General features: G+C 42.6%; 5 protein-coding genes and 1 long non-coding RNA gene across 17 annotated transcripts; 2 read left to right on the top strand and 4 right to left on the bottom strand.

Annotated features, from left to right (window-relative positions):
• Nucleotides 1-609: 609 nt before the first annotated feature.
• Nucleotides 610-3,464, bottom strand: LOC129591941 (uncharacterized). 7 transcript variants are annotated; one of them, XR_008690896.1, is made up of 6 exons: nucleotides 3,395-3,464; nucleotides 3,043-3,309; nucleotides 2,021-2,968; nucleotides 1,850-1,952; nucleotides 1,587-1,781; nucleotides 610-1,505 (listed from the first exon to the last, which is right to left on the bottom strand). It is a non-coding gene; the product is annotated as an uncharacterized LOC129591941 (long non-coding RNA). The 7 variants fall into 7 exon arrangements; XR_008690898.1 differs by having other exon boundaries at nucleotides 610-1,171; nucleotides 1,236-1,505; nucleotides 3,043-3,444; XR_008690899.1 differs by having other exon boundaries at nucleotides 2,021-2,272; nucleotides 2,380-2,968; nucleotides 3,043-3,444.
• A 99-nt stretch (nucleotides 3,465-3,563) lies between these two features.
• LOC129591903 (histone-lysine N-methyltransferase met-2-like) lies at nucleotides 3,564-9,167 on the top strand. 3 transcript variants are annotated; one of them, XM_055487777.1, is made up of 6 exons: nucleotides 3,564-3,701; nucleotides 3,771-3,937; nucleotides 4,247-4,562; nucleotides 7,064-7,421; nucleotides 7,661-7,938; nucleotides 8,235-9,167. In XM_055487777.1, the coding sequence occupies exons 2-6, from the start codon at nucleotides 3,799-3,801 to the stop codon at nucleotides 8,809-8,811; spliced, it is 1,668 nt and encodes a 555-aa protein (XP_055343752.1). In that variant the 5' UTR covers nucleotides 3,564-3,701; nucleotides 3,771-3,798; the 3' UTR covers nucleotides 8,812-9,167. The 3 variants fall into 3 exon arrangements, with proteins under 3 accessions (XP_055343752.1, XP_055343753.1, XP_055343751.1); XM_055487778.1 differs by having other exon boundaries at nucleotides 3,581-3,701; nucleotides 3,778-3,937; XM_055487776.1 differs by having other exon boundaries at nucleotides 3,597-3,937.
• On the bottom strand, nucleotides 9,152-15,218 carry LOC129591902 (fas-binding factor 1 homolog). 2 transcript variants are annotated; one of them, XM_055487774.1, is made up of 6 exons: nucleotides 14,713-15,218; nucleotides 13,056-13,100; nucleotides 12,000-12,758; nucleotides 11,091-11,526; nucleotides 10,404-10,802; nucleotides 9,152-10,258 (listed from the first exon to the last, which is right to left on the bottom strand). In XM_055487774.1, exons 2-6 carry the CDS (start codon nucleotides 13,074-13,076, stop codon nucleotides 9,315-9,317), a joined length of 2,559 nt encoding a protein of 852 aa, XP_055343749.1. In that variant the 5' UTR covers nucleotides 13,077-13,100; nucleotides 14,713-15,218; the 3' UTR covers nucleotides 9,152-9,314. The 2 variants fall into 2 exon arrangements, with proteins under 2 accessions (XP_055343749.1, XP_055343750.1); XM_055487775.1 differs by lacking the exon at nucleotides 13,056-13,100.
• Nucleotides 14,296-16,024, top strand: LOC129591907 (gamma-glutamylaminecyclotransferase-like). 2 transcript variants are annotated; one of them, XM_055487779.1, is made up of 3 exons: nucleotides 14,296-14,656; nucleotides 14,749-14,950; nucleotides 15,218-16,021. In XM_055487779.1, the coding sequence occupies exons 2-3, from the start codon at nucleotides 14,753-14,755 to the stop codon at nucleotides 15,563-15,565; spliced, it is 546 nt and encodes a 181-aa protein (XP_055343754.1). In that variant the 5' UTR covers nucleotides 14,296-14,656; nucleotides 14,749-14,752; the 3' UTR covers nucleotides 15,566-16,021. The 2 variants fall into 2 exon arrangements, with proteins under 2 accessions (XP_055343754.1, XP_055343755.1); XM_055487780.1 differs by lacking the exon at nucleotides 14,296-14,656 and having other exon boundaries at nucleotides 14,663-14,950; nucleotides 15,218-16,024.
• A 3,635-nt stretch (nucleotides 16,025-19,659) lies between these two features.
• Nucleotides 19,660-20,966, bottom strand: LOC129592009 (uncharacterized). Its single transcript, XM_055487949.1, has 2 exons — nucleotides 20,725-20,966; nucleotides 19,660-20,363 (listed from the first exon to the last, which is right to left on the bottom strand). Exons 1-2 carry the CDS (start codon nucleotides 20,893-20,895, stop codon nucleotides 19,878-19,880), a joined length of 657 nt encoding a protein of 218 aa, XP_055343924.1. The 5' UTR covers nucleotides 20,896-20,966; the 3' UTR covers nucleotides 19,660-19,877.
• Nucleotides 20,967-21,977: 1,011 nt separating this feature from the next.
• LOC129591968 (uncharacterized) lies at nucleotides 21,978-24,681 on the bottom strand. 2 transcript variants are annotated; one of them, XM_055487872.1, is made up of 3 exons: nucleotides 24,284-24,681; nucleotides 23,434-23,764; nucleotides 21,978-22,649 (listed from the first exon to the last, which is right to left on the bottom strand). In XM_055487872.1, the coding sequence occupies exons 2-3, from the start codon at nucleotides 23,744-23,746 to the stop codon at nucleotides 22,336-22,338; spliced, it is 627 nt and encodes a 208-aa protein (XP_055343847.1). In that variant the 5' UTR covers nucleotides 23,747-23,764; nucleotides 24,284-24,681; the 3' UTR covers nucleotides 21,978-22,335. The 2 variants fall into 2 exon arrangements, with proteins under 2 accessions (XP_055343847.1, XP_055343848.1); XM_055487873.1 differs by lacking the exon at nucleotides 24,284-24,681 and adding an exon at nucleotides 23,899-24,270.
• Between the last annotated feature and the right edge of the window lie 297 nt (nucleotides 24,682-24,978).

Genomic DNA, 24,978 nt, shown 5'->3' with positions numbered 1-24,978 from the left:
CATAATCTGGTTCCTATTTTTGTACTTTTTTAGTATAACTTTTTATTACCAATCCAACAGTGATATAGCTAAAATCGTTTGATGTGGTAGTAAGGAGCCAGGTGTGGATTAAGAGGACGTGGTGGTGGTCAGTTTTCGGCCACTCGTATAAATGCAACTCTAAAAATTGCGCAACTGATAGTTCTCCGTGTACGGTTTTTAAAACTATTGCGTGACCCAAAAAGTTTGCACTATTGGGCAGCAGAAAAATCTTATCAGTGCTCGAGTTAACCTCGAAACACGGTGCATCTACGTACCAAAGACTTAGACGTATTACTATTACCTACTCGTACTAGAGTAGTAGAGCACCGATTGCAATGCAATCGGTGGCAAGGTGGTAGCAGTAAGACTGTGAGTGCGTGTTACGACTGTTATCGCCTAAAACAAAATTATTGTATTGATTTTCCCGGGATTGTTTCGTTGCTTTGGCAGTTTATGACAGCCGGGAGAATAACACTTAAGTTAGAATAAACACTGGTAGATAATTAGTTAGGTATATGTCAATAACTTAATTAGACAATCAGGAAAATATTTATCCTGTTGACGATTTCCTTAATGCAGTACTCAGATTTATGTTTTATTTTATTAGTAAACGCGCTTAATGTGCTGTCCGCAGGTAGGAAAGCACGCAAATGATTGTATTAAAATAATAACTGTTAAAGACCAACTGTAACAAAAAAATGGAAAGCCCGGTCACTTTATTGCCTCGCAAAGCTACATCAATCAACCAATTAACCACGGAATCAATCGTACCGCCTGTTGCTGTAGCTGCCGTCCCTTGTCCGCCCTTCAGAAGAAAATGGAGAATGTTGAGCTGCAGCTGGGAATGGTAAAGGATGCGGTTAGCACCGGTTGGCAGGTGACGCGGCTGCACGGCCACTCCGTGGTCGCCACATATCCACTCGCTGAGCATGATGGCAGTGAATGCGAAATGTTGTGACAACTCCACGTCGGAAGACTGCAGCGCTTCGGCCACATATAGACACACATCCGGGCGTTCCGGACGCATGCGAAGCATTTGACTAGCGACAATGATTCCACTAGGAACCGGCAAGATCTTCTACAGTTGAATGTGCCCTTTCGCCGATCAGTTACCGATAGCAATCACGCTGTCGTATGGCAGACGGAGTGGCTTCATTCAGTCGAAGAAAAAACCAATGCAGGATCATGCCGAATCAAATTCAGCCAAAACTTACTCGGGCATAGTATCTATACTGCCAGCATCCACACCGCCGCTTTGCATCAACCAGTACAGCTTCACGACTCAGCGCAACAGCTGCACGCATCCACTGAATTGTGCATCGCCAGCATCCATCTCAGCCAGCACAACCATTAATCCGTCGGCGTCCTTCTAGTTACCCAGTTGGAAGTGCACCAGCAGCAAGAACAAATAGTATGCTGCCCCGTGATGGTTCCCCTGCATACTTCTTAACATATCCAGAGCTTCACTGTGCCGGTTGACTTCGCTATAAAGTATAAACACATCGTTCTCGCGACTTCACCACTTTTATATCCTTGACAACCAAAAAGAAAATCTGCCTTCTCACCTCAAGAACCGTGCCATATAAAACTTGTGGATGCATCCACAAGTTTCTGCTGCAGCTCGCGGAACGCGACGCCAGTTTCGTCGGCGCACAGTTGCAGTGTATTCTGGGCCTAATCCAATCCGGTCCGCAACAAACCCGCCCATTCTGCGAGAATGCAGGTCAACATACAGGATTTGCTGCTCTCGCCCATAATATCTGTAAAAAGCAGAAGCTGCGCTTTTGTTAACCGGGTACAACCACGTTTTCCTTACGCTTGTACTGACCAAAATAGCTATAGTCTAACGCGATAGTCTAACCCTCCAGGGCGTTGCATGCATCGCTTGGAGCGTCCACACCATCACAGACACATTTCCGGATAGGACAATTCTGCAACACAACCACATTATATGCCAAAAAAGTTGATAAACATTCCTTTGGCAAACGAAAATTTTTACTCGGTTAAGAGATCTACTGCAGTTTGAATGGCTTGCAAGGTTTTTCGCGGGCGATACTCCTCAAAGGCCAACTGCGCTTTCCCAATGGATAGTAAGATCAGGTTCTGCAGGCCCATATAGCGGAACCACGGCAACTGCTCCCTCAACTGCACGAGCTCCAACTCGGCCTCTTCGTCCATCGTTTGCTTAATGATAACGCCGGACGCCGGTAAAAGCTATATGCGGTCAGCTCAGGAGCGCTTCCGAATTCCTCTACAACATTCCCGAAAGTCCATTACGCATAACCGTAATTTCCACGGAAAGCCAGCGCATTACCCATTAGCTCTAGAACCAGGCTATCAGAAACCATTAAACGTTACCGTCAAAGCATTTCCGCTTGTAGCATTTAAAGTTGCAGACTGACCGTTCTTGGGGAAAATCTAAAATACTCTGTCGCAGGATAACTGATACATTCCATCCACAGTTCATTCAACTTTATTGCCAGAGCAGAGCAGCGCGAGCAGCAAGTGCATCCCATCGAGCAGCTTCATTCCAAAACACCCGACTGCTCAACGTTTGTTGCACAATCTGCAGCGTTTCGGCATCCTTGTAGGCCACCGTCAGATAGTCAGTGAGGGTTCGCACGATAACAGGATCGACGGGCAAAAGAGCATGGGATTTCACCAAATGACTGCGCGCCACCTTATGTATTTCAAGAAGATAGCACAGTATTTACAACAACATGAGCATGAAAAGTATCGTCACCACGCCGTACTCGATGTCGCGATCCTGCAGTCAAGTCCACAAACCGGGATACATGTCCGCAACAGCGAATCAGCGTAGTGCTGCAAGGCGCGTTTGAGATATTTCGGAGAATGTCGTGGATCCCGCTGGAGCATCGCACAGGCAGCGGAATAAGTAATAAGGAAGAGATGATTGTCTTTGCGCACTAACAATGCACTTTCCAATCTTCAAAGGAACAGCAGACACTCAACCAACTATATGCAAAATTTCCAAGCCAAAGGTTGGTGAAGCACACGTACAAATCGGCGGCAGCCTGAAAGTCCCCGCGGGCAAAACAAAAGATTCCCTTAAGGGTGTCCACCAGCATCTGCTCGCTTCTGTACTGTTGCCAGTAGACGTCAGATCCATTCTGTTGCTTCCGCATCCGCTTATCCGACCGAGAAGAAACTCTGCGGAACCCGAATAAAGATACACCTCCCAGTCCGGCTATCCTTGACGCATAAACTGATAAACAGCCATCATCGTCACGGCGTCTCCCAACGGTTCACGGTCGACGCAAATCCAGGCTATGGGCAGATATTTGCGACATAACAGATCCATGTGCGGTAGAAAAACGGAACGAAACAGAAATTAACTATGGTTACCACTTACCAGGTTACGTTTTCTTTTAACATGTAAGTAATTAAGTTGTAAAAAACTATTCTGGCTTTCAAAAAGTTCATCCACTGCCGTCGGAAAGCTAAATGTACTGAGCGGGCAGTTACGTAAGTAGAAATGCTGTGCACATGGCAGCCGTCACAACATGGCAACGACGCGACTTGTTTTATCTGGGTATTGCTTACTGTAACTTCCATATCTTGCTCGGAAGTCAACTGTTCGGCTGCGTTGTGGTAGAATTTCGTGTAATTTTCCTTTTTTTTGTTGTTATTTAAGCAATTCCTAGAAGCTGCTAAAGCAGGTTAGAGAAGTATAATCTTCGTATGCATAAGCTTTTTTGTCTGTGATTGGTGATTTATCGGTCGGGTAGTTTGCAGTTGGTTGGACTGTTAAGCAGAATGCCACCATCCCGTGCTTCAGCTATCCAGGAGCAATCGATCTCTTCCACAGGATCCCCGCCTGGATCTTCGTCGAGCTCTGGACGACAGACAGCCAGTTGTTCTCACACACAGAACGGGGCATCTTCTCATGTTGCAGGTAAGTAAATTATTAAATCTCGATTAATGCTCAGCAGAGTATTCAGTAATAATTTAATATACTACTTACAGTAACTACTATAGTAACTATACTCGCTATGGTACGATTCTTCCATTCATGATTACGAAGGGCTTTCTATCTTAACTATCTGAGACACTCCTTCGAACTTTCGTGGTAAAAGATTTCTAGGATATTTAGCGTTCATAGGTGGCATTATTTACATACGAGGACGTTGCAGGGGTATTATTATTTTGTTGTTACCAGTAAGGTTGACATCATCACCCGTCATTTGTTTTCTTTTACTATCAGACAAAATGAAAGCTCCATCCTCACCAGGCCGTCCTGTAGTGCGGAAGACCGCTGCCATCCCATCGGAACCAGTCAAGCGTCCGCATGCAGAGGGTGATGATAATGCAGCGGCCTTGAGTAGGAAGTCGATGAAAGGGGCGATTCCAAAAGACGGTCCGTCAACATCGAATGTTAACGGAACATCTGCCCCCATCGCATCTCCTTCGAAGAGCCTTTTTCGTCTACCGGCCGACCAGCCTGCTGCGCAGGTGATCAGTGCCAGCGACGTATCCGCTACACAGGAATGCGGCCGAATTATCCATGCTGATCTCACGAAGTAAGTACTTTGCAAAAGTTTACGAAACCAAGTTTCGTGTTTTTTATTTTATATGATGCATCCTCCGATTTGGTGCAGGTATTTATGAGGCGCAGCTTGTAATAATACGACTGTATATGGACGGGTGCGAAAAGGGGACTATAAAAAATGGCGGTGGAAAGCTGTGGCTACAGAGGTTTCCTTATTTTTTGGGTAACACTATACTCTATAGCCACCCCGAATACACTCGCTTTCTGTAGCCACCCCCTTTCCGCACCCTGTTTATTATAGACATTTTGAATTATTTTATTCGTTTAGCACACCCTGGTTTTTTGTAGGCGCCTTTTTTGCAGTTAATACTATGATAAATTATGATAATTAGTGCTTTTGTCTTTTGAATTGTGATGCACGCGTTGCACGGTTACAATCGCAGAAAGTACTCTCTCGCACGTTCAGAAAAGTAAACAAACTTTTATTTAAGATCGGCAAAACCTATTATATATTTTGTTGTAGTGATCTTCTGATTCTGGAATAATTACTATTGTCATCAAATTCAGATCCTGTAGGGAACCAGAAATGCCCTTCTGTTCTAATTTATCTTGTAGCAGAACCTGATGGTGATCTCACCGACGAATACTAAACGTTTACCAGCTTCGAAAATGATTTCGAGCAATACCAGGCAAAGACTTTGCAGAATTTTTAGGCATGAAAAGGTTAACAGGCAACATCGGTGAAATGCCATAATGTTGTGTTTTGGAAATAAGGTTTGAAATAATCTGTTCTTTTGATCATATCAGAAATAAAACAAACTAAAATGGGGCCTATAAGGACCAACAACAGGGTGCATTTATTTAAATAAACGGGTGTCTATAAAAAAAACGGTGCGAAAGGGGTGGCTGCAATGATCTCCTAATTTTTTGCAGTTTTTGAAGATGCTTATAAAAGATACCAAGCAAGTTTCGTCGAGCATTATTTAAAGCATTATTTATCCGACGGTCCTGGAAATTTCCTTATCTGATGAACCGAATAGACTTAATGCTGGTTGGAAAGTTTAGGAAACGACTTTGTGTTGCGCAGGGAACGATTTTGTGTTGCGCAAGAAGTGGTTTTGCTCAAATGTGATCGGCATGTGTAAAATAAAATGGGTGTCTACTAAAATCAATAACCGGGTGTTTTTTAATTGACAGTAAAAAAGGTGACTAAAAATATAGGAAATGAGGGTGCATAAGCTTATGAGTATATAACTGTGATTTTCTAAAATAACTGGTGATATACCGAGTCGACAGTGGCGTAGCACAGGTGGCGATAGGAACCAGATCTGGTATAAAGTTGCAATGCGGTGCCTTCGCTTTTATCTTTTTTGGTATATAGTATATTTTTAATTTGTCTTACGTAAAATAGCAGTTAATCGGTTGTATTGCTAACTGCTATGCATTGTGTTCGGGCTAGACACCATTTTGGTTGAAAAACAGGAGCAAAGAATCCAGGTTTAAGTTCAGGAATCTGTAGGACACAACTTGCTTCGATGTGAAGTTGCAGTTTCAAAACGCACCGATTAAGTGTAGCCATGTTACAGTACGTAATATCGTGTCTCGATGGTATTCTGCTATGTGAAAGCAGTTCAGTCACTGAATGCGTTCTGATAGATACTTGTATTATGGTTTCAAATTAGTTTTCGATACGAAAATGCATTTGCGACTTTTGTTTGGAATGCATAGTGCATTGTTATTGAGGTAACCATTTTCCTTAGTTTTTAAAAATTTGGGGATCAGTTCGTCTGTGTCCTGCGTAACAGATGGCGGCGACACTAATTTCATATGAAATCATGAAGACGACTCATCTTTTCCCCATAAAGAACCACGAAGGATCAAGTTAATAGCTCTTGTGGCAGGCAGCACTACGTACGCGTAAAACTTCTGCGGAAGGCTAACAAATTGCAAACGGCGTTCACGATTTCAGTAAACGAAAGTAAAACCGCAGAATGCGCTTGTCAATAAACTATGCAAGTATTTTATCCTCAAATTATCAAAAGGAGAAGTTTTGCATTAGCGAAGGATGTCGCGAGATACTGTACACTTTAATAAGAAATTCAGGCTAATCAGTGATTGCTTAGCACATTTCGCATCAAATGAATACAGGTTACCGGTACGTACTGGACAACTTGGCCAGTCTCACCTTTGTGATCGCACTGCATAAATGTCGATAAGGACATAATAATTTTTGTTTTACACTAATATTACGGTTATGGTTTGTTTCTTTTTCAGTGTTTGTCGTTTGTTAACCGATTATTACTAGATAAAAGATTTTATTTGTAATGTGAGATGGTGGTTTTATTTTAGGCATACTCGATCGTTAGAATAATGGATGGGTAAACAGTTTTCCGGCCTGGGCAGCTTATTGGTCTCAAGTGTGGATATCCATTTTTGCGCTTACTTTCTTCTGTACAGTTTCTGCTGTAGCATTAAGCATGAATCAGTCGGAAATCAGTATTTCTAAATAGAAGTATACTTATCTTTTTACAGGTATCCAACCTACGAGCGAGCTGCCCATCATGCTCATGAATGCTCTTCCGCGTGTTTATTCAAAGAGTCACACCGCGGCCTGATGGAATATGCCAAAGTTGTCCATTCACCGCTGGTTATCCCGTTGCTGTTTGGCTGGACCAGAACCACGATTAAAGCCCGCCGATCTAAAAATGATATCCGTGAAGATCGGATTAATTACAAGATGGTGTATTACAGTCCCTGTGGTGTGCTGATTCGTAGTGAAGCCAAGCTGAGCGATTATCTGGTCACTGTCAAGTCCATTCTATCCATGACGCTTTTTTCCTTTCGTTCCGATGTGGATATCACGCGGAAGTTTGTGGTTACTAAAAGCATGGTAAGTTCGGTCGGATGTCATAATGCGCCGGGCCGCCGGCCGAATTTACAATTAAGACTTCAACAATGATTTGAACAGCTGCTAATTACTTTATCACGTTGATTCGTGGAAAGCTGTTTGTGATTTTAATTATTCTTTCGGTGCAAAATTCTCAAGATATATCTTCGCATTCTGATTTACTTTTTCCGGTCGGAAATGAGATTTACAAGAGATATCGTAACGTCTATTCTTTCTCGCAGGTTAAAAAGTACCGAGAAGACATCGCGGATAAACAGCTTCTGCCAGCCAAAATCCCGTTGATTAACTGTTTTTCTGATAAACTCCCGGACACATTTAATTATAGTAAAAAGTGTGTCAAATCCGAAGCGGTGGTTAAGCTGATGGAGCGATTGAGCATCACCGAGCGTTCGCAGGGATGTGATTGTCAGGGCGTGTGCGGTCCGGGATGCTTTTGCATATCTTTGGTGGAAGACGACTACGGTTATAAGTCTTCGCGGCTGCCTGAACGATCTCTTTAGTAAGTTTCTACCTGCAGAAAGATAAGCAGCTTGAAAAGAGTTTAGCTTTCATGAATTTTATTTGAATTACCTCGGTTTACTTACATCAAGACCTTTATGGTCGGTAAATCCTGTTTTAAAGTTGTGAATTCATTGTTAATCATTTAAGTCCTTGTTCTGTTTTCTTTGTAAAATTGCAGATGTCACGAATTATCGTGCATATTGTAGCGGCACGAGTACCACTAGCAGTACTGACAAGTGTCAGCACTACCACCAGCAATGCGGAAATGATCTGTTAATTTGGCTTCTCTTACAGTATTGTGGAGTGCAATGATCACTGCAAATGCGGACCTAATTGCGGCAACCGTGTGACGACAAGCACTGTACAGTTTCCCGTGCTGCTGTATTATTATCCGACTAAAGGCTGGGGCGTCCGAGCGCTGTGTGACATTCCTATCGGAACATTCATGGGATTTTACCTTGGAAAGATCATCACTGACCAAGAAATCTCGGAGAACAACGACAAATACCTGGTGGCTCTGGACTATGAGAAGACCGTCGACCGCTCTCATGTCACTAATCCAGATGGATCCATCAGTACCACCGCGGCCGCACCCATTGCTGACGAAGAGAATATGTGCAACATTGATGGGCGGCAGTTTGGAAATGTGTCGCGTTTCTTTAATCATAGTTGCGACCCAAATCTCTTTGCGCAAAATATCCATCGGGAGATGTTCAGCTCGCGCGTCTATCACATTGGGTTTTTTACCAAGAAAGATGTGAAGGCTGGGGATGAGTTGTGCTGGGATTATGCCTACACGCCGCACAGTATTGATGGTCGGCAGATTAAGTGCATGTGTGGAGCAGCCAACTGCCGCAAATTTATGCTTTGAGACTGGACGGCGGTTGCGGATTAGGGCTTATGATCGGTTATGCCCGTGTATAACTGGCTTTTTTATTACCACGTATAATTGTTCTGCATGCTGTAGGAATCACTTTTGCCTCTTTTATGCTGGTTTTCTTCGTTTTTCCCCCATTTGGGGATTTTGTCGTACTGTTAATTCCGTCGTTATGGAAAGTGCTGCCACTATAAAATATTTTGTTGATTTTTTTGCGAATGTTATTTTGGAACTGATACTTCAAATAACAACCAGTTGACGGTTATGAATCTACCGGTATTACTTCTTTTGTGTGGATTTATCGCAGTTAGTATTTACTGATAAATAATATTGTCGTTGTCCGAATTTCTTTTCTCGTAATTTTATTAAAGCAGTATGTCTAAAGAAGCAGAAGCGGAAAGATTCTTACCGGTCAGGCGATCACCATCAAGCACCAAACATGATGCTCGAGTCACAAATCTGATTACTCGTACACTAGTAAATTCGCTGCCTAGTGCCTACGAATTTCTTTTCGAATTCCACGGTGCTCCTCTGAGGGCATCAATATATTCCTTCTCTTCCTGCCAGTGACGTTGTGCTTCCTGGTCGTCTTTTGCGGGATTTGGCAGCAGCTGCACTCTTACTCCGCTTGAACTCATTCCAGCACCAGCAATACCCAACCGATACGGAAGCAAATTCAGCGCTGTATTCGCCCGCCGCTGCCCTACGACGCTGGTCTCTACGGCCTGCCGCATCAGATTCATCTCCCGATCGCGCAGTTGCTCCAGAAATCCATTAAGTTTCGTCACCCGCATTTTGTGTTCTTCATCCATGAATTTTGCTTCGTTAAACGCACGCTCGCCTTCTTGTTTTGCTCTATTGGCTCGCATTAGGGTGTCTTCTGCTGCTGACTCCCTTTTGGAAAGGTCATCGATGGCGCGTTCTAGACGATGTTTCCGCTCTTGCAGTTCAGTCTTGTCGCGGTCCAGCCTTTCTCGTTCTAGACGGACAGCCGCAATTTCCTTATCTAAATTCTGGTGTTTCTCCTCCCAGAGCTTCTTCTCAGCTGACACCGCTTCCATGGTGGATTCGAGGTTCAACTGCTTTTTCTTCAGCTCTAGGGCATATTTGTCCTCAATTGAACGAATGGTGTCGGCAAGTCTTCTCTTGTCAGAATCAAGGATGTGCCGTTCTTCGGCCAAATTTTCCAACGCGGCTTGTTTGTCCTGCAGTACTTCTTCCATGCGCTTTTCTAGACGCTGTATTTCTTTTGTATGCTGGTTGCGAATTTTGTTACGCTCGCTATCAAATTCAGAGCGATCGCGTTGCAGAGCATAAGCTTGCTCTTCCAGTTCGGCTTCTCGTTTGAGCAATCGTTTGGAATCTTCGTCGATACGTTTCTGCATTGACTCGCGTTCCAGTTTGAAAGATTGGTTTTGCCGCTCAATTAAATTGGCCAAATCTATCAAAACATAGACTAAACAGTATAAGTATTTTTGAATTTTTTCAGATAGCAGTACTGAAGCATACTTTTTTAGCGTAATCAACGGATGCACGAAATGTCTCATCATCTGATCACAGTTTGCATAATTCTGAAAACTGATTACCTTTTAACTGATTGTCACGAACTTGTAACTGGTGGTCCTTCTCGCGCATAGCCACTTCATGTTTGTGTTCAAGTTCAGTACGCCACAATGCGAAATCGTGCGCCGATTGCTCCACGGTTGACCTTACTGCATCGATTCCGCTTTTTGCCGACAGTGCGTCTCGTAAGGAATGAATGGCTTCGGTATATTGTGATCGAACATTTTCGTGGTTGTTCTGCATATTGGTAACGTATTCAAACTGTGTTTGCAACATCCGTTGCATCGCTTCTTCGTGTTTTTCACGAATTTGTCGCATTTCCTCCCAATGTTGCTGCTCTAAAGTCATTGTCTGATCAGCATAACGGCGCAGATGCTCTTCGCGATCCTGAAGTCGCTTCTCCAGTATATCTACTTTTTTCTCTGCAACAATAATTCGCCCAAACTGTTTTTTTAAGCCAATCTATGCAAAATGAATTCAGTTAACGTTGTAGCGCAATGAAAGTGCATTCATTCATTGCGAATAAGTAAGTACTCACATGCGCAGAGCGTAGGTAAATAAAGTAATTATTGGCAATCTGCATGTACAGTCTGTAAATACTTGTACGTATTTTATCAAACAAAACTGATACAGCAGCATTCAGTACTGTATCCTTTTTGTCAAACAAATCATAAATTGCTAAAAATGAAACAGCAGAAGCAAAACCGTACCGAGGTTATCCAAATTTACTCTGTTTGATTCCAAATCGACTCCACTCTCGCCGGCAACTGCTGCATTCAGAGGAAGTCCCGTTCGGAGGCGTTGCAAATGGATATCTAGCTGCCGGCGGTTTTCGGATAAATACTGCTTCAAAAATTCTTCCGCTTGTTGCTGCTGCAGTTGTGCGGCGTGCTGCGTCTGCTGGCGAATAAACTCGTGATGACTGGCAACACGTTTGTGATCTTCGCTTTCAGCTGTGTTGATGTCCCGGATCAATTTGCCGACCATCTGGTTGGTGGACGTGTCCACTTGGGACGTCAACGGATGTCCGGGAGCCGGAAACGCAGTGTGTGCATTAGGCTCTACGGAGGCCACTGGTTGTGCTGAAGGCGTTGACATCATGCCGGAACCGCCGAATATCATACTTCTTCGTAACCTTTCCGCTTCCTGGAGAAAGCGATATTAATTTCACAATGCATTATGCAGGTTACTGCATAATCCATTTTGCAGCAGGTTCATATTGTCTAGTACTGCCATACATGGCCCTACTATCATAATTATTGTAAAATGTTTTGCTGTTACAAACTAAATAAACATTACTTTTCTCACATTTCGAGAATCCTGGTCCCGTAGAGTTTTACATGTAGGCACAATTAAAGAGAAAGTAACTGCCTAAAGCCGGTGCGGCCATACGACTAATATTTATATGTCAAATAATTTACTTTGATACGATGACTTTACAGTTAATTATACTCGTACTACTCGTAGTATTCTTGGTGTTAGACCGATAACTTAATAAACTACTTCTAATAACTGTAACACTGTCTGTTAGAATTTATAAGCTGTGCTTCAAGACAGGACTTCTATCTCTTCACCGTAATACTACAGTATATGTACAAAGTATCAATGTTTTTTCTTACAGCTCTATCATTCAGAGCAGCATCCATCGACGAATGTACGGCTGGTGGGACGGGAACAGTGACAGCGGCGTTCGTAGCGACGGATGGGGCCGGCGCAGGGGCACTCGTGGCTATCGGTGCGATTGCCGTATTTGATGCAGTGCTTCTTTCCCACGGTGGCGTCGCCAAATTCCGGAACAACGTACTCCTCGCCGGCCCGCGATTATTCGTCGTACTGTCCGTGCTATCAGGCACTGTAGCCCTGGGTAATGGAACCGCCGCCTGAGCGGTGTCGCTGTTCGTCCGTATGCCCAGACCACCGACACTAGACGCAGCGGTAACCGGACGATTACTGGCCGGAGTGGCCGCAGGCGAAGGTGGCCGCGGGACCGAGCTGGCCGCCGTGACCGGGCGTGTGGGCGCATTATCCTCGTCGTCTCCCAAGCCGAGGCGGCTACTGATAGACATTTCTCGTGGTAGCGCGGCCGTGTCCTCCATCGAAGACACTGGTTTGTTGGGCGTGGATGGTCGCCGGGTGGTTGTGTTTGTGAAGGAAGGAAAGAGGTTATCTTCGTCTTCGTCGGAAAACAATCCATCCAAAGGGATCTTGGTCGAACTGACCGGCGCGGGAGCGGGACGGACTCCCGGAAAGCGCAGTGGCGGAGGTTCGCGGCTGTTTAAGAGACTGATAGGATCCTCCACGGATGACTGCCGACCGGCAGAAGAAGTGTTGGTCTGGGATCCCAGGCCGAAAGCCATCTCATCAAATTCATCAAGCTCCTAAAACGCAAATCGCATGTATAGCATTATGCATTATATTAATACATAATACATTATATGCATTATATTAATGATAAAAACTGAAGGGGCGGCGTACTTCCTACTGTATTTGCAAAAGTCTGAATTTCATGTTAAGTCAGGTTAATGCACCAGCCCGAGCACGGTATCAAGAAAAATTAGGATTTACATAAATCAACGTACAACGTTTTCTTGCGTAAGGTCACCCTACAGGAATTCGAAGTAGCGGTCCACCAGTACTTCTACGGTTTTTATTCAGTCATTAGTTGCATCACTTACAATTCTGCTGGAGAAGCTCATCTTGCTCGGGTTATGGGACCGCTCCTACACCATGAAGTAGAGTAATAAAAGTACAGTTCTGCTTAACGCTGGCTAAGCCACCAAACGTATTCAAAAAGAAGTTTTGCCGTCACGTTTTAGAATCAGCAGTGACGAAACAGCCGAAGCTCCCAAATGATAATCTATTATTTAAGTAAAACTGAATCTCACACAGGAAAGTACGAAATTACAAGCCCTGATAGATTTGCTGGTAATTCGGGCGTAATAATTATGCTGTGCGGAAAATATTGGGAAACTAATCGATGCCCTGACTGCATGCGTATATTGTACAGGTGTGCTAGAATTGTACAATGTATGTACAGAGTGCAACATATTAAAGGCTTAGCGTTGGGAAGCACTATATATAGATTCAGGACAGCTAGGTGTACTTCCAACAGTTTTTTTTTTAATTTACTAAGCCAGAACAAACAAATTTCAAAAGCCAGTGAAGTAACTGAAGCAATGTGTACAGCAAAGTGCAACGAATTCTTAGTAAATCAATTAAGCAAAGTTAACAAAATGCTTGCTTTATGCATTGAACAGACAATCGACATGCTACAGTTCGGCGATTACTGGTTCATAATCGTATGTACCTGACCGGTAAGGAATGCTGTTTTAATAACCATATAACGTAGATAATTGCCGGGAATTTGGGACACGGTCAGTTACTCGCGCATATATTGTTAGATAGTGGATTAGTTTGAAAACACTTCGAAAACATTGCGAATAACAAAATGCACGTAAATAAATTGCACGCATGCATTGAACAGCCAAAAGAAATCTGGCAAATGAAATTTCTCGTAATTCAAAAGTTGGATTACTGTGTAACTGCGTTAAGAAATAACAATGATAACAATGACAGTAACTCTAACGCTGAAAAGGTGAAAGACTACAGTACTTACTTTCTGTCTTTCTGCTAACTGTATAGACTGTATAGTACTCGTACGCTAATTTCTGGCGTCTGTTACTATAATTCTGATTACAGTTCTCGCTTAAACCTATTTTTGTACTAATATACATTTTTGAAAAAATTTATATTAATTTATTTTCTTTGAGAAAATTTCTTTCTGAATGTCATCATTTCTTAACATTGTAACCTGTAAGTTGAATGAAAACGATTTCATCATTTGCTAGCAATCAGAAAGCTTCAAAGCCATCGTTTACCATCCATCCGCCTTGGATGGAGACCTCGATTGTAAAGGTGCAGCGATATGCACTATGGCGACTATGCAGTACTGTACTTTATAATACTGTACATTCGTACATTATTAGCTCTATGGCTAAAGTATAAACAGTAAACTGCTTTCGTTCCTGACGACTGTAAATTAAAGTGCTCACTTAATCCAGCCATTCTATTAGAAACCCAGTTCTCCCATGGGAAACTGTTCCACGGATGAGGGACACAAATTCATCCAGTTATCTCCTAGTGCGCGAACGCCTTCGGTTACGCCTTCAGTGCATAATATCTTGTTATTGATCATAAGTTGGGCAAAACCCTACACCCTACGAGTGGCTTTGCAATTTTATCCCTACGGCCTACAGTAGCTTGTGTCGACTGTCGAGTACGTAGCGATTTTGCATTTTCGCAGAGGTGTCAGTTCGGAATATACTCACTTACATTAACTGTCGCACGCTACTTTTGTGTCTCTTCCAGAATTATGTCACGTCGCCATTACATTTTCGTCTATGGGACGCTGAAGTCCAATGAACCCAATCACCATGTTCTGCTGGATAAAGGATATGTGGATTCAAATACAGCGTTCGTAGGGAATGCCTTGACAATCGAATATTATCCCATGGTTATCGCCACACGGTATAATATCCCATTTGTTCTGGATAAACCTCATAATGGCCATGTAAGTGCTGAAGGTTTTTGATAATTTTTTCCAATTGTTGACTGGATTACGCCATTACGGGCAAATAATTATGCGGATAATGTATAACCAACTCAGCTCAGTGAAATTCTGAAGTCATTCTGCAACTTCGTCGCAAAAATTTCATGTGTTTTGCTGCGACAACAACTCTTGCTTGGTCATAACATGGGTATCGGGACTCTCTCGTGGTTTGAACTTGTTTAATTCATTGCCAAATTTATCAGTTTCTTTTTGTCCTCAACGTTTTAGAGAATTCACGGCGAAGTGTACCTGGTAACGGAGAGCACACTCAGTCGCCTGGATGAGCTGGAATGCCATCCGCATTATTATGAACGCCGCCCGGTGCAGGTTGAACTGCTGCCCAGAGATCCCGACACCAGCAGCGAGAGCGATTCCGATGGACAGTCGCACGTCGTCACCTGTGATATGTACTTGTTCCATGGATTTGATCCGAAGCTGTTGGAGTTGCCCTTCATCTCCAACTATTCATCAACCGGATCTCACGGGTTGGAGTATGTCGTGTCTAGTAAACGGGTGGCGGAGGAAGTGATGGCCCACAAAATGGAGGTCAAACTGCCCATCCCCAACCCGAAATAAGGCATCCGCGGAAACAAGTCTGCAAATTGCGAAGAATTTTTGGGCTTCAGTGTCTGGTTATTTGATTTGTTGTTTGAGTCTTTTGTTAAAAAACGCTTGTGATTTGTATTTTGTAGAGTGGTTAACGTGGCACTGCTAGCATTCCTTGCCGCTGGAATTGGGATGACTGTATGTGCAGTCTGTATTGATAGAGCTGCTTGTATGTGCACTGTGCAGGAAAGTAGTTTGTAGAACAGTCATTTACGCACTTAACTGTGTTAAAAGTATTTTGTGACTTGTGCAAAAGGTATTTTATCTGGGAATTGTCTGGTGTAAGTTTGTAACATACAAGATCCGTACAATTTAGGGATTCCGTTTGTTTTCTTTCGCTTGGGAAACACATAATCCCACACCCGACTGACCATCCGCCGTACAGTTCTTCCTTTCCCTCTCACTTATGCTCACTGGTTTTTATTTGATCACCAGTGTCGAATGCAGCTCTTTAATTCCAAAGCAAAAGTTTTGCATATGTTGAGTGTAGTCAACAAAATAAAAAAGTAATCTTGTAATGATTGTATGAGTGCAATTCCTGTTGTAGAGCGCTACAGCAAGATGTACAGTACTGTAATTATTGTAAAATTCCACTGGTAATTACGATAGGACATGGATACGAGATTTATGGACAGTACATGCATACGATCGTATAGAAGTAAATGTAATGCAACTAACTAATGCAAAATGCCAGTCTTTCTGTGCATTATTACACATAATTAACAGATATAACCAGATACAACTTAATCGATATACTATATAACCAGTATATAATATATACACTATATATATATATATAAATATATATATATATATATATATATATATATATATATATATATATATATATATATATATATATATATATATATATATATATATATATATATATATATATATATATATATATATATATCAAGGTAAAGATCTATATTACAACGGAAAACCCCGTACGATCTGGTCAGAACAAATCAAAAAATTAATCGAAAAACTGCTAACGCCATTCGATTCAGCATGTCTGGAAACTGTGTCACATGCATTTTGTTTTGGTAATTATCCGCTCCGGCTCCCGTTCACAAACGCCGGTGCCGGTAGAGCTGAAAGCTCAAGGTGACCTTGAAAACAAATTCAAAGTCCGGTTGCATAGTGCACAAAATCAGTTAATTTAAACTGGCCGTACTTTTTTAGATCAACAAATTAAAAAGGTTTCACTGTAACTCCTACAAAATTTAAAAAGCCAATTAGCAGTAACACAGACGATGCTGCTAGTGGATGGCTTCGAAAACATGACTTAAGGATAAGACCGCTCGTTAAAAGCCGTTTAGCTGTGACTGCGACCAAAAGAAATCGTTCAAACGGGCTGACCTTTCGTTACAGTCCGAGCAAAACTAAGGACAGTGAGTAATAATTAATCAGCTTATACCAGTCCTTAAATTATTCCGTATAATACGGAATAATAATACGGTATCTGTATTCTAGGTTTTTTATTACCACAAAAAATGAAAAGGGATACGAGTACACGAACCCAACATTCCCGTACAGAATCCGCAGAAAACATTTCCATAATCTGAATGCCCATATTCAAAAGACCGGCGCGGTATTACATTCACTGAGCCCGTTAGGTAAACGAGTGACCGAAGTACCACTGCAAGCATTCTCTAGGTAAAATTTAGTATCTGGTAGTCTCAGAGTCGGGAAGGAAAGTTAACAAAAACTTCCTGCTGAGTCAAAGGGACTGCATCTGAGTGCACAAAAGCCATAAATTCACGTTTTATCTTATCTGCGTTTTAGCGCTATTTTCGGACCATTTCGTTTCGCTGAAGGAATAAGGTGTTAACTAAATAGCTGATCGAAATCATTTAAATAAACCGGCCGTAGACTTTAGACCACAAGAAACGCGGAGGCGAAGCCGAGGCTGTTTCTTGTATATATATATACATATATTACTTCTTCATCGAATTTCGAAAACAGCTGCTTCCACCGTGCGGGTTTAGCATGGGGTTTCAAGACGTTTGCGCAGAGTTGTTCGCGGGATGGCGTGGATTTTCGCGGCTTCGCTGACAGAAACACCGTTCTCTTTTACATCAGCGCAAGCTTGTAGAATGCGTTTTTCCATTGTGCTGCTTTGTTTTCGCTTGTTACTCTCACAATTCTCAACACACTGACGCACTGTGAAGTGTGAACGCATAAAATAACTCTGTAGGAAAACAAGTTTGAGTGCTCGCTGCAGCCGCACATACGTGATTAATGAGTGAAATAAGCTGGCGTAGTGTAGTGGCTCTCGGGGCGCGGCTTAAGCGTTTTGTCTCGGGTTTTTTGCAACATAAATAACGAAAGAACGGTACAACCGATTTAACAATTTTAAGTACTCTGTAAAGAACAAGTTGAGCTGAACATGCTGTACCAAAAAACCGGAAGAAAATCGGTTCTGGGGCCACACCCTGGCCACTTTAAGGTATGTCGCCCATTGACTTAACATAGGTGGCCACTTGAAGGTATTTACGTGGGTTTTTTCAACAGTTGTTTTGGGGAGATTGTATACTTACTTCCACCATCAACTACTTGTCGGAATTTATCGTTCGGAAACCAAGCGTCCTCCGGTGTCCTTGACGTTATGCTTCCAAAATAACCTGGCAGCCTGTGTATGTTCTACTTTATGACAGGAATATCACAGTCGCAATGTCGTAACTCGTAACTACAGCCCTGGGCAGCCAAGTTGGGGCACTTTTGTAAAACAACCGGCAAATATTTGTAGGCCTTGTTCTGTTCTTATATTTAGACTTATCCCGTGTAACTTTTTATCGCAAATCCAGAAATACTAAAATTGGACTTTTTTGATCGCTCAGTAACGAGCCGAGCGTTGATTTAGGGGGAGAGGTAGCAGTCCTTTTTGGGATGCTTACATCTGCCGCTCTAATAAATTCCCCAGTTCATATTTTCGTGTGAGGTTTTCTGCTAACTCTTGGGTAACCCCAAAGGTATTTGCCACGGGAGAGAACAAAAATTTTGCGTGATCAGTGGTGGGCTTAGCGTTGCAACAAGGGGCATCGCCCATTGACTTGTATGTTAAAAACGGCCTACCGAAGATTGTGGTTGCCTGGCGCACAGATTGAAATAACCTAAAACTATTACTTTCAGTGCATAAGTTGTAGGCCCTGTTAGTTGATTTTCATGTGCAAAGGAATACCCGCCTCATAGACGGGGAGGTGGGAGTTCCAGAAGAGTGGAAGAAAAAAACAGCAAAGCTGTTGCGACAAAAAGTTATGGTGGCTGTTGACGGTTGGTTGAGCCGACTGTCTTCGGCTTGTTACGTGGATTAAAAACCTGAAACTGACGCTTAATGCTCTGGGAGTGAGATTTTAAGAAAAACGGTCTTCTCTGGCATTCTGCGGGTGCGCGACGAGCTTGGAAATAAGGTCATGCTTCATTTTAGCAGTGCTCGCCGACGCACTGCAAAGGTCATTGAGGCTTGACTGAAATCGACTGTTGTCATGCACCTCCCTTAGTAGAATTGGATGGTGAACAACTATGGTTTATCATCTTAACACTATGGCCTTAGTGGAATTTAAAAAAAAATTTTAAGTGCGAGGAGAACCGTCACTGCATACGAGTTTAGCGGTATTTTGCTGCTGGTCTGCCTCAGTTTTCAGCTCACTGCGATTTCATGCACGTTCTAAACATGGATACCTACAGTTCAAAAGATGCCGGACACCTTCGGCAATAATGTAAAAAATAAATATTTAATTATTTATTAACAGCAGACACGTAGTGATTTTTGGAAGAAACTGCCCCAACTTGGCTGCCCAGGGCTGTAATTTTGGAATTCGCCCATACACTGGCTGAATTCGTTGCGAGCTGTTGCTCGGATTTTTCCAACGTGAACATTAATAAAATCTGTACGTGTAACCCGCGCATACAAATGGTCTATTTATGCACAGACGTCTCGATTGACAATCACACTTTAATTACTCGTACATAAGTACTACACTTTTATTTAGAATGGTATTTTATGACTGTGTTGTAAGCATTTATCTTACTTGTCCGGTCTGTTTTTGAAATGGACAACTGCAGTACTTTACTCAAGTTAACCTCTCATAACGCACTCACTGGTTCCGCATAAATTTTTTACAATTGCATGTAATGCGTTAGCTGCAGATGCACCAAATAAAATGCCGGTAAAGCGGCCGGACTATTCACCGATGCCAAGCGAAAACGCCTAATTATTTTCCGCCTGGGGCGCTGATGCAGGAATATGAAAAACTACCAGTACAAGCACAACATTCTAAGTTTTGATTGGGATAATTCGTTTTGCAAGATGGATCACCCTGGAAGCCGCAGGAATAAGCACTGCATGTTGGTTTATTTCCGGATGGATTACTTTGCTGTTGTTGTTGTTGTTGTTGCTGCTGCTGTTGCTGGCCGTTTTGCTGCGAACCGGCACTATTCTGCTGTTGGGGAGGTCCACCTGGTCCTCCTGGTCCCCCTGGACCTCCTGGGCCACCTGGCCCGCCTGGTCCGCCTGGGCCGCCTGGACCACCTGGACCACCTGGACCAGTCGGAATCGACGAGTCTTTTCCCGCACCCCCCGTTCGGGATCCACTGGATGGTGTTCGCTGCTGATTCGTTCGAGTTCTTGTATCGGATTGTTGTCCATAGCAGGCACATTTGGAGGAAAAGTCATTTTAAGGGCAGTAAAGGATAGCAAAGTATATAGTAAAGGAGAACAAATACTAGTAAAGCAAAGTACAGGACATAAAAAGAACTTAACCTGTAATGACAAAAAATACAAATTTCACGCTACCGAATTTTTGAAGCAGTATTTAAGTGTTATTATTCACCGCTACTGGACTCTGTCCACCGCTATTGGCCTTTATATTCACCGCTACTGGACTTTGTCCACCGCTATTAGCCTTTATCGGCCTTTATCCACCGCTACTGGACTCTGTCCACCGCTATTGGCCTTTATCGGTCTCAATCCACCGCTACTGGCCTTTATCGGTTTTATCCACCGCTACTGGTCTCTACCCACCGCTACTGGCCTTTATCGGCCTTTATCCACCGCTACTCGACTCTGTCTACCGCTATTGGCCTTTATCGGCCTTAATCCACCGCTATTGGTCTCTACCCACCGCTACTGTGCAACTCGTGCAACTACAACTTTTCCTCCGCGTGTGCCTGCCCTCTTGTTGTCCGTTGGAGCGGCCACGTTGACGATTCCAGTCCGGCTGACTCTTAGCAAAGGTCAGCTGCAGTGCGCAGCAGCCGACCAGCGCTAAGAGAACAATGCTGGCGGAATGCATAATTCACTACTGCAAAGGTGACGTTTGCAGTAGGGTGACACTTAGTGGCAAGCGACTGAACAACGCTTCGAACCGACTGGAAAGCTGAGCGAAAATGCAGCGTTTTGACGTGCGATTTATATAGTCCCCGGTAGTATTGATGTGTCATCGGTGACCTTTCTTTCTTAAAAAGTCTCTCCAGCCCCAGGCTGTCGCCTGGCCATGGTATGCCAAGTTACATTGTTTGTGTGCCAGAACGGGGAGTGATTTAGGAGAAAAAACCGAATAGTATGCTGATAGCGCTGGTCTGGACGCCATTTCTCCAAGAAATGTTGTTGCTGTTCTTACTTGACTGACACCTGTCGAAAAAACCCGACCAGATTGTACTCTGTAGGCATATGGAAACACCGTTGGCCTGGAGCTCAGTTTTAACTTTTAACTTGCTGCATAACGAGAAGCACTTCATTATGACCGGCATGTGATTCAATTAATAGTCACCTTTTCAGTTTTGTTCCCTTGCGCCGATAGTTATAATTGTTAATGCTGCTGTTACTGCAGCGAATTGCCTGTAGCTGAACAGAAGTCTGATGTAGCACGTAGCGAAGTCAGTGTTGAACCGTTGCGACCTATATCACTTTTAAAGGATTTTAAATTTTAAATCAAGCTTTGTGTTGCCTTTTTTTGATTTGTATTATTTATCGTCTATCATAATTATTGTATATCCACTTGCTAAATGTGATCAGAGAAACATAATTCAAATTAAATTTGTTGGTTTGATTAATCAGCCTGCCATAAAGACATCTATGCATTACCGACATGTACAAGTACAGTTACTACAGTCTATAAAGTTAATAAAGTACTGTTTTCTGAAATGGTTGAATTTGAAAGAGTAATACAGATTTCGTTGTTGTAGTGTCACGGTTCACCGCTTTCTGAAACGGACTTCTTGACTACTAGAGCCCAGCGCAATCGAACAAGACTTACGATTAGTAGTTTAGTACGTACTTTATAGAAATACGGTACCTGGCACTACCTGCAATACGTCGTAAAAAGTGAATGCAAGAGTAACTTATTGTTACAGTACAATCACTAAATCTTTGTAATTTCATTCTGATCTACAAATTTAATAGTATACCAAGCCAAAGGTAGTACAAATAAAATGGCAGAATGTACATACAGTCTCTAAGCCCCAATACAACGAGAATTTATCACAAAAACATGGAGTGAATACTACTGAGGACTTTGATTAAAAAAATCAAAAGTGTCAATAATTATTAACAATCATCATATCTCAGGCTTGGATTGAGCAGCAACAAAAACGATCCAATTAACCACACTTCAACTGGCAAAGGCAAAGCGAAATCTAGCAGCTAATTTCCCAAACCATAATATAAAACTTCAAACTAAAAAAATCAAGATAAGGAAACATTAGCGAGCCTATTAATATATGGCAAACAAAACTCATGCTGAGGAGGCAATAGGATTCGCTACTTCGACAGGTTCGATACTGACATCCTGGCGGGGCAAACAAAGGCCTTTCACTCTCAAGAGATCGACTACGACGAATGCGATCACCGTCACGCCATACAGGGCGCCTAGCGTGACCACGATTACGCTGGTGTACTGCTCGGTTAAGGAAGGCATGGCGGCCGAGGCGTACTCCGCAGTTCGCAATGACTGGATTACCATTACGAAAATCCAAGACAACACTTGAAGCAAATGGTCAAGAGGATGGAAATCCTCCCATTTGTTCGTTTTCGCCAAGAACAAGGTACCTACGAAATGAACACGGCATGAGCAACTAGCGAACCATTTCTGCTTCTGCAATAATCTATCCTGATAGATGACATTTTATTTCATCTTGTCATCAGCTTTTGGTTAAGTTTCTATTTGTAAATAAAATTTGATTGACAGTTTCGATGTCAAGAAAAGACGAGCGTATCCATAATGCAAAGTAATTTACGCTATGCCGAATTAAAAACCTACAGAATCGAAAAAAGTAGTGCAAGACGTTGGAATTCCTATGCTTTGCAAAGGATTAATGAAAACTTAATGCGGTACCCGTTTCTGAGTAGCCATACAGAATTCTATTTTAACGAAAACTTGAATAGTACTTAGTAATTGCAATACGGAGCGATAAACCAATAATAAAAGAAAACACAGACGTTAGTAGCTAACTGCTAATACTTTGTCATGTCCTGAAGCAAACATGCGTCACTAACAATTCAGTGCTAATTTCAAAACGACGGGACACGTTTTGTTGCACGCCTAGGGCGCACCTCGGACTGCACCGAATGCACTCTCGATCCTCCATCATGCCTAGCACGTACGTTATGCTTAAAAAGCAAAACAAATGTCAACAAACGAAAAAATACAAAGAAATATTTTTGTTTAACAGCCCTCCATTTCAAGAAAATCACGGGAAACTCCGAAACGGGTCAGCATTACGTTGGTTCAAGACTTTCTAGTAATCTTTCATAAAAGAGAGCTACTACAACCGCACACTAATCACCCCCCAGTCGTTATCAGAAAGTAGAAAAATTTTTGGCTTTGACGTACTGATAAGATTGGCTGTCCATGCCAGAATGGTGAGGACCTTCTCCGTGTAGAACAATGTCTGGTAGATATCGGGCCACATATGCCAACGGAACTGATAGAATAACTCAATCAGTGGCACGAGGGCCAGCCAAAGAGCAAAGGCCAGACGGAAGGAGAGCACGATGTGCTTGTGCTTGTCGTAGCGGAAGGGGAGCACGGCGGGGAAGCTGCCGTGTGCGAAGCCAAAATGGAACGTGGATACCACCAGCAGGAGAGCGTGCACGAAGCTGGACGCCACGAAGAGGCCGTCTTCTGACACGGGTGGACTACCCATTTCCACACGATTGGGATGCTAGAACAAGCAGATAGGGAATCATTAGCCAATTATCTCCGCAGTGTGATGGTAACAACTCAACGGTGGAAACGCTGATGCGAGTCGAAAACCCATTAAGAAAACACGATAATTGCCGCTTTAACAGCCTTTACCTTCGTAATTCTGTAAATCAGCTGCAACGACAGGAACGTCAAATATTTCCACAAACAGTATTAAAACTCCTGATTTTTTAAAAATTCCTCTCGTTGAACGTGCCTGTTCTGATTTTTCACAAACGCATCTTCAGTAAAGAAATCAATTTAAATCAAGCCCAAGCAAATCAATTTAATTTTTGCAAAGCAAATCAATTTTAAATCAAGTCAATCAATCAATTTTTTCAACACCAAAATGCCAGGTATTGGTAGGATTTTGAGACAATTGTGAATTGCGCAACACTCGTTACGGAAGCAAGAGAACACTGATATACAACAAAGCAATAAGGATAAAACACAACACTCATAATCATAACAATCGTCATAAGCATGCACCACTACTTACCACACCAGGCAAAAACTGATTCCTTCTCGATTCCTACTAGCTCGAATCGTCCTGCTTTAACGAAAAACGAAGAGATCACATCTAAATTATGAACTGCGATATGGTCTACAACTACAAGGCAAAGACGCGTTATCGTGCGGGAGTGGAATTCCTAGAGGAGAGATAAGCACACGTAGGTCCCTCACTGGCTCATATATCACTATCGCGGACACGGGCAGTTGCCGAAGTTCCCAGGCTGTCCCTTACAAACTAGACCTTTATTAGCACAAATCAGCATTAAATGCTGTACAATCAGATAGAAATCTCTATAGCAGCTACTGTATCTTTTCAACAAGGGAAATCAAGAAAATCGAATTATTTGAATTTTCTGAATGCACCGTAAATGTTTACGCAGAAGTGCAGTGAGTGTGCCGTATGCGAAAACAGAAACGTGACGAAAGCATCGGAAGGAACGATAACGTTAAAACAAACACACGGAAGCGCACCCCATGGTGTTAGGGAGACTTACCGGTGAAATGTATTACCGGAAATGGGTCCCTTGCCGCTGGTATCTTTATGTTAATCTTACATATCAAACTGTTTCTTGAACTTTCTTTCAGTATTTTTGGTTGGTCAAGTTCATTTGATCCTTAATTTTTACGTTTTATTAATTTTATTTATTTTACAATGATGTTCACTAATTACTTATGGCTTAT

This window comes from Paramacrobiotus metropolitanus, unplaced genomic scaffold (genome assembly GCF_019649055.1).
Source record: "Paramacrobiotus metropolitanus isolate TYO unplaced genomic scaffold, Prichtersi_v1.0 Parri_scaffold0000049, whole genome shotgun sequence".
In the NCBI taxonomy this organism is placed as follows: Eukaryota; Metazoa; Tardigrada; class Eutardigrada; order Parachela; family Macrobiotidae; genus Paramacrobiotus; species Paramacrobiotus metropolitanus.
The sequence above is the reverse complement of the archived record's forward strand: the minus strand, read 5'-3'. Positions and strand labels throughout refer to the sequence as shown.

Bases quoted from the DNA above. Each gene is read 5' to 3' on its own strand.
- LOC129591907 (XM_055487780.1), top strand. From the start codon at position 14,753: ATGTCACGTCGCCATTACATTTTCGTCTATGGGACGCTGAAGTCCAAT. The intron at 14,951-15,217 runs GTAAGTGCTGAA...TCAACGTTTTAG, and splicing joins ATAAACCTCATAATGGCCAT to AGAATTCACGGCGAAGTGTA.
- LOC129591903 (XM_055487777.1), top strand. From the start codon at position 3,799: ATGCCACCATCCCGTGCTTCAGCTATCCAGGAGCAATCGATCTCTTCC. The intron at 3,938-4,246 runs GTAAGTAAATTA...TTTTACTATCAG, and splicing joins GGCATCTTCTCATGTTGCAG to ACAAAATGAAAGCTCCATCC. The intron at 7,422-7,660 runs GTAAGTTCGGTC...TCTTTCTCGCAG, and splicing joins TTGTGGTTACTAAAAGCATG to GTTAAAAAGTACCGAGAAGA.
- LOC129591968 (XM_055487872.1), bottom strand. From the start codon at position 23,746: ATGGGTAGTCCACCCGTGTCAGAAGACGGCCTCTTCGTGGCGTCCAGC. The intron at 22,650-23,433 runs GTACGTCAAAGC...TTCATTTCGTAG, and splicing joins ATGGACAGCCAATCTTATCA to GTACCTTGTTCTTGGCGAAA.
- LOC129592009 (XM_055487949.1), bottom strand. From the start codon at position 20,895: ATGCATTCCGCCAGCATTGTTCTCTTAGCGCTGGTCGGCTGCTGCGCA. The intron at 20,364-20,724 runs GTGGGTAGAGAC...TTGTCATTACAG, and splicing joins GCACGAGTTGCACAGTAGCG to GTTAAGTTCTTTTTATGTCC.
- LOC129591902 (XM_055487774.1), bottom strand. From the start codon at position 13,076: ATGAGCTTCTCCAGCAGAATT. The intron at 10,803-11,090 runs GTACGGTTTTGC...TTATTGTTGCAG, and splicing joins AGTAAATTTGGATAACCTCG to AGAAAAAAGTAGATATACTG. The intron at 10,259-10,403 runs GTAATCAGTTTT...ATGTTTTGATAG, and splicing joins TCGTGACAATCAGTTAAAAG to ATTTGGCCAATTTAATTGAG.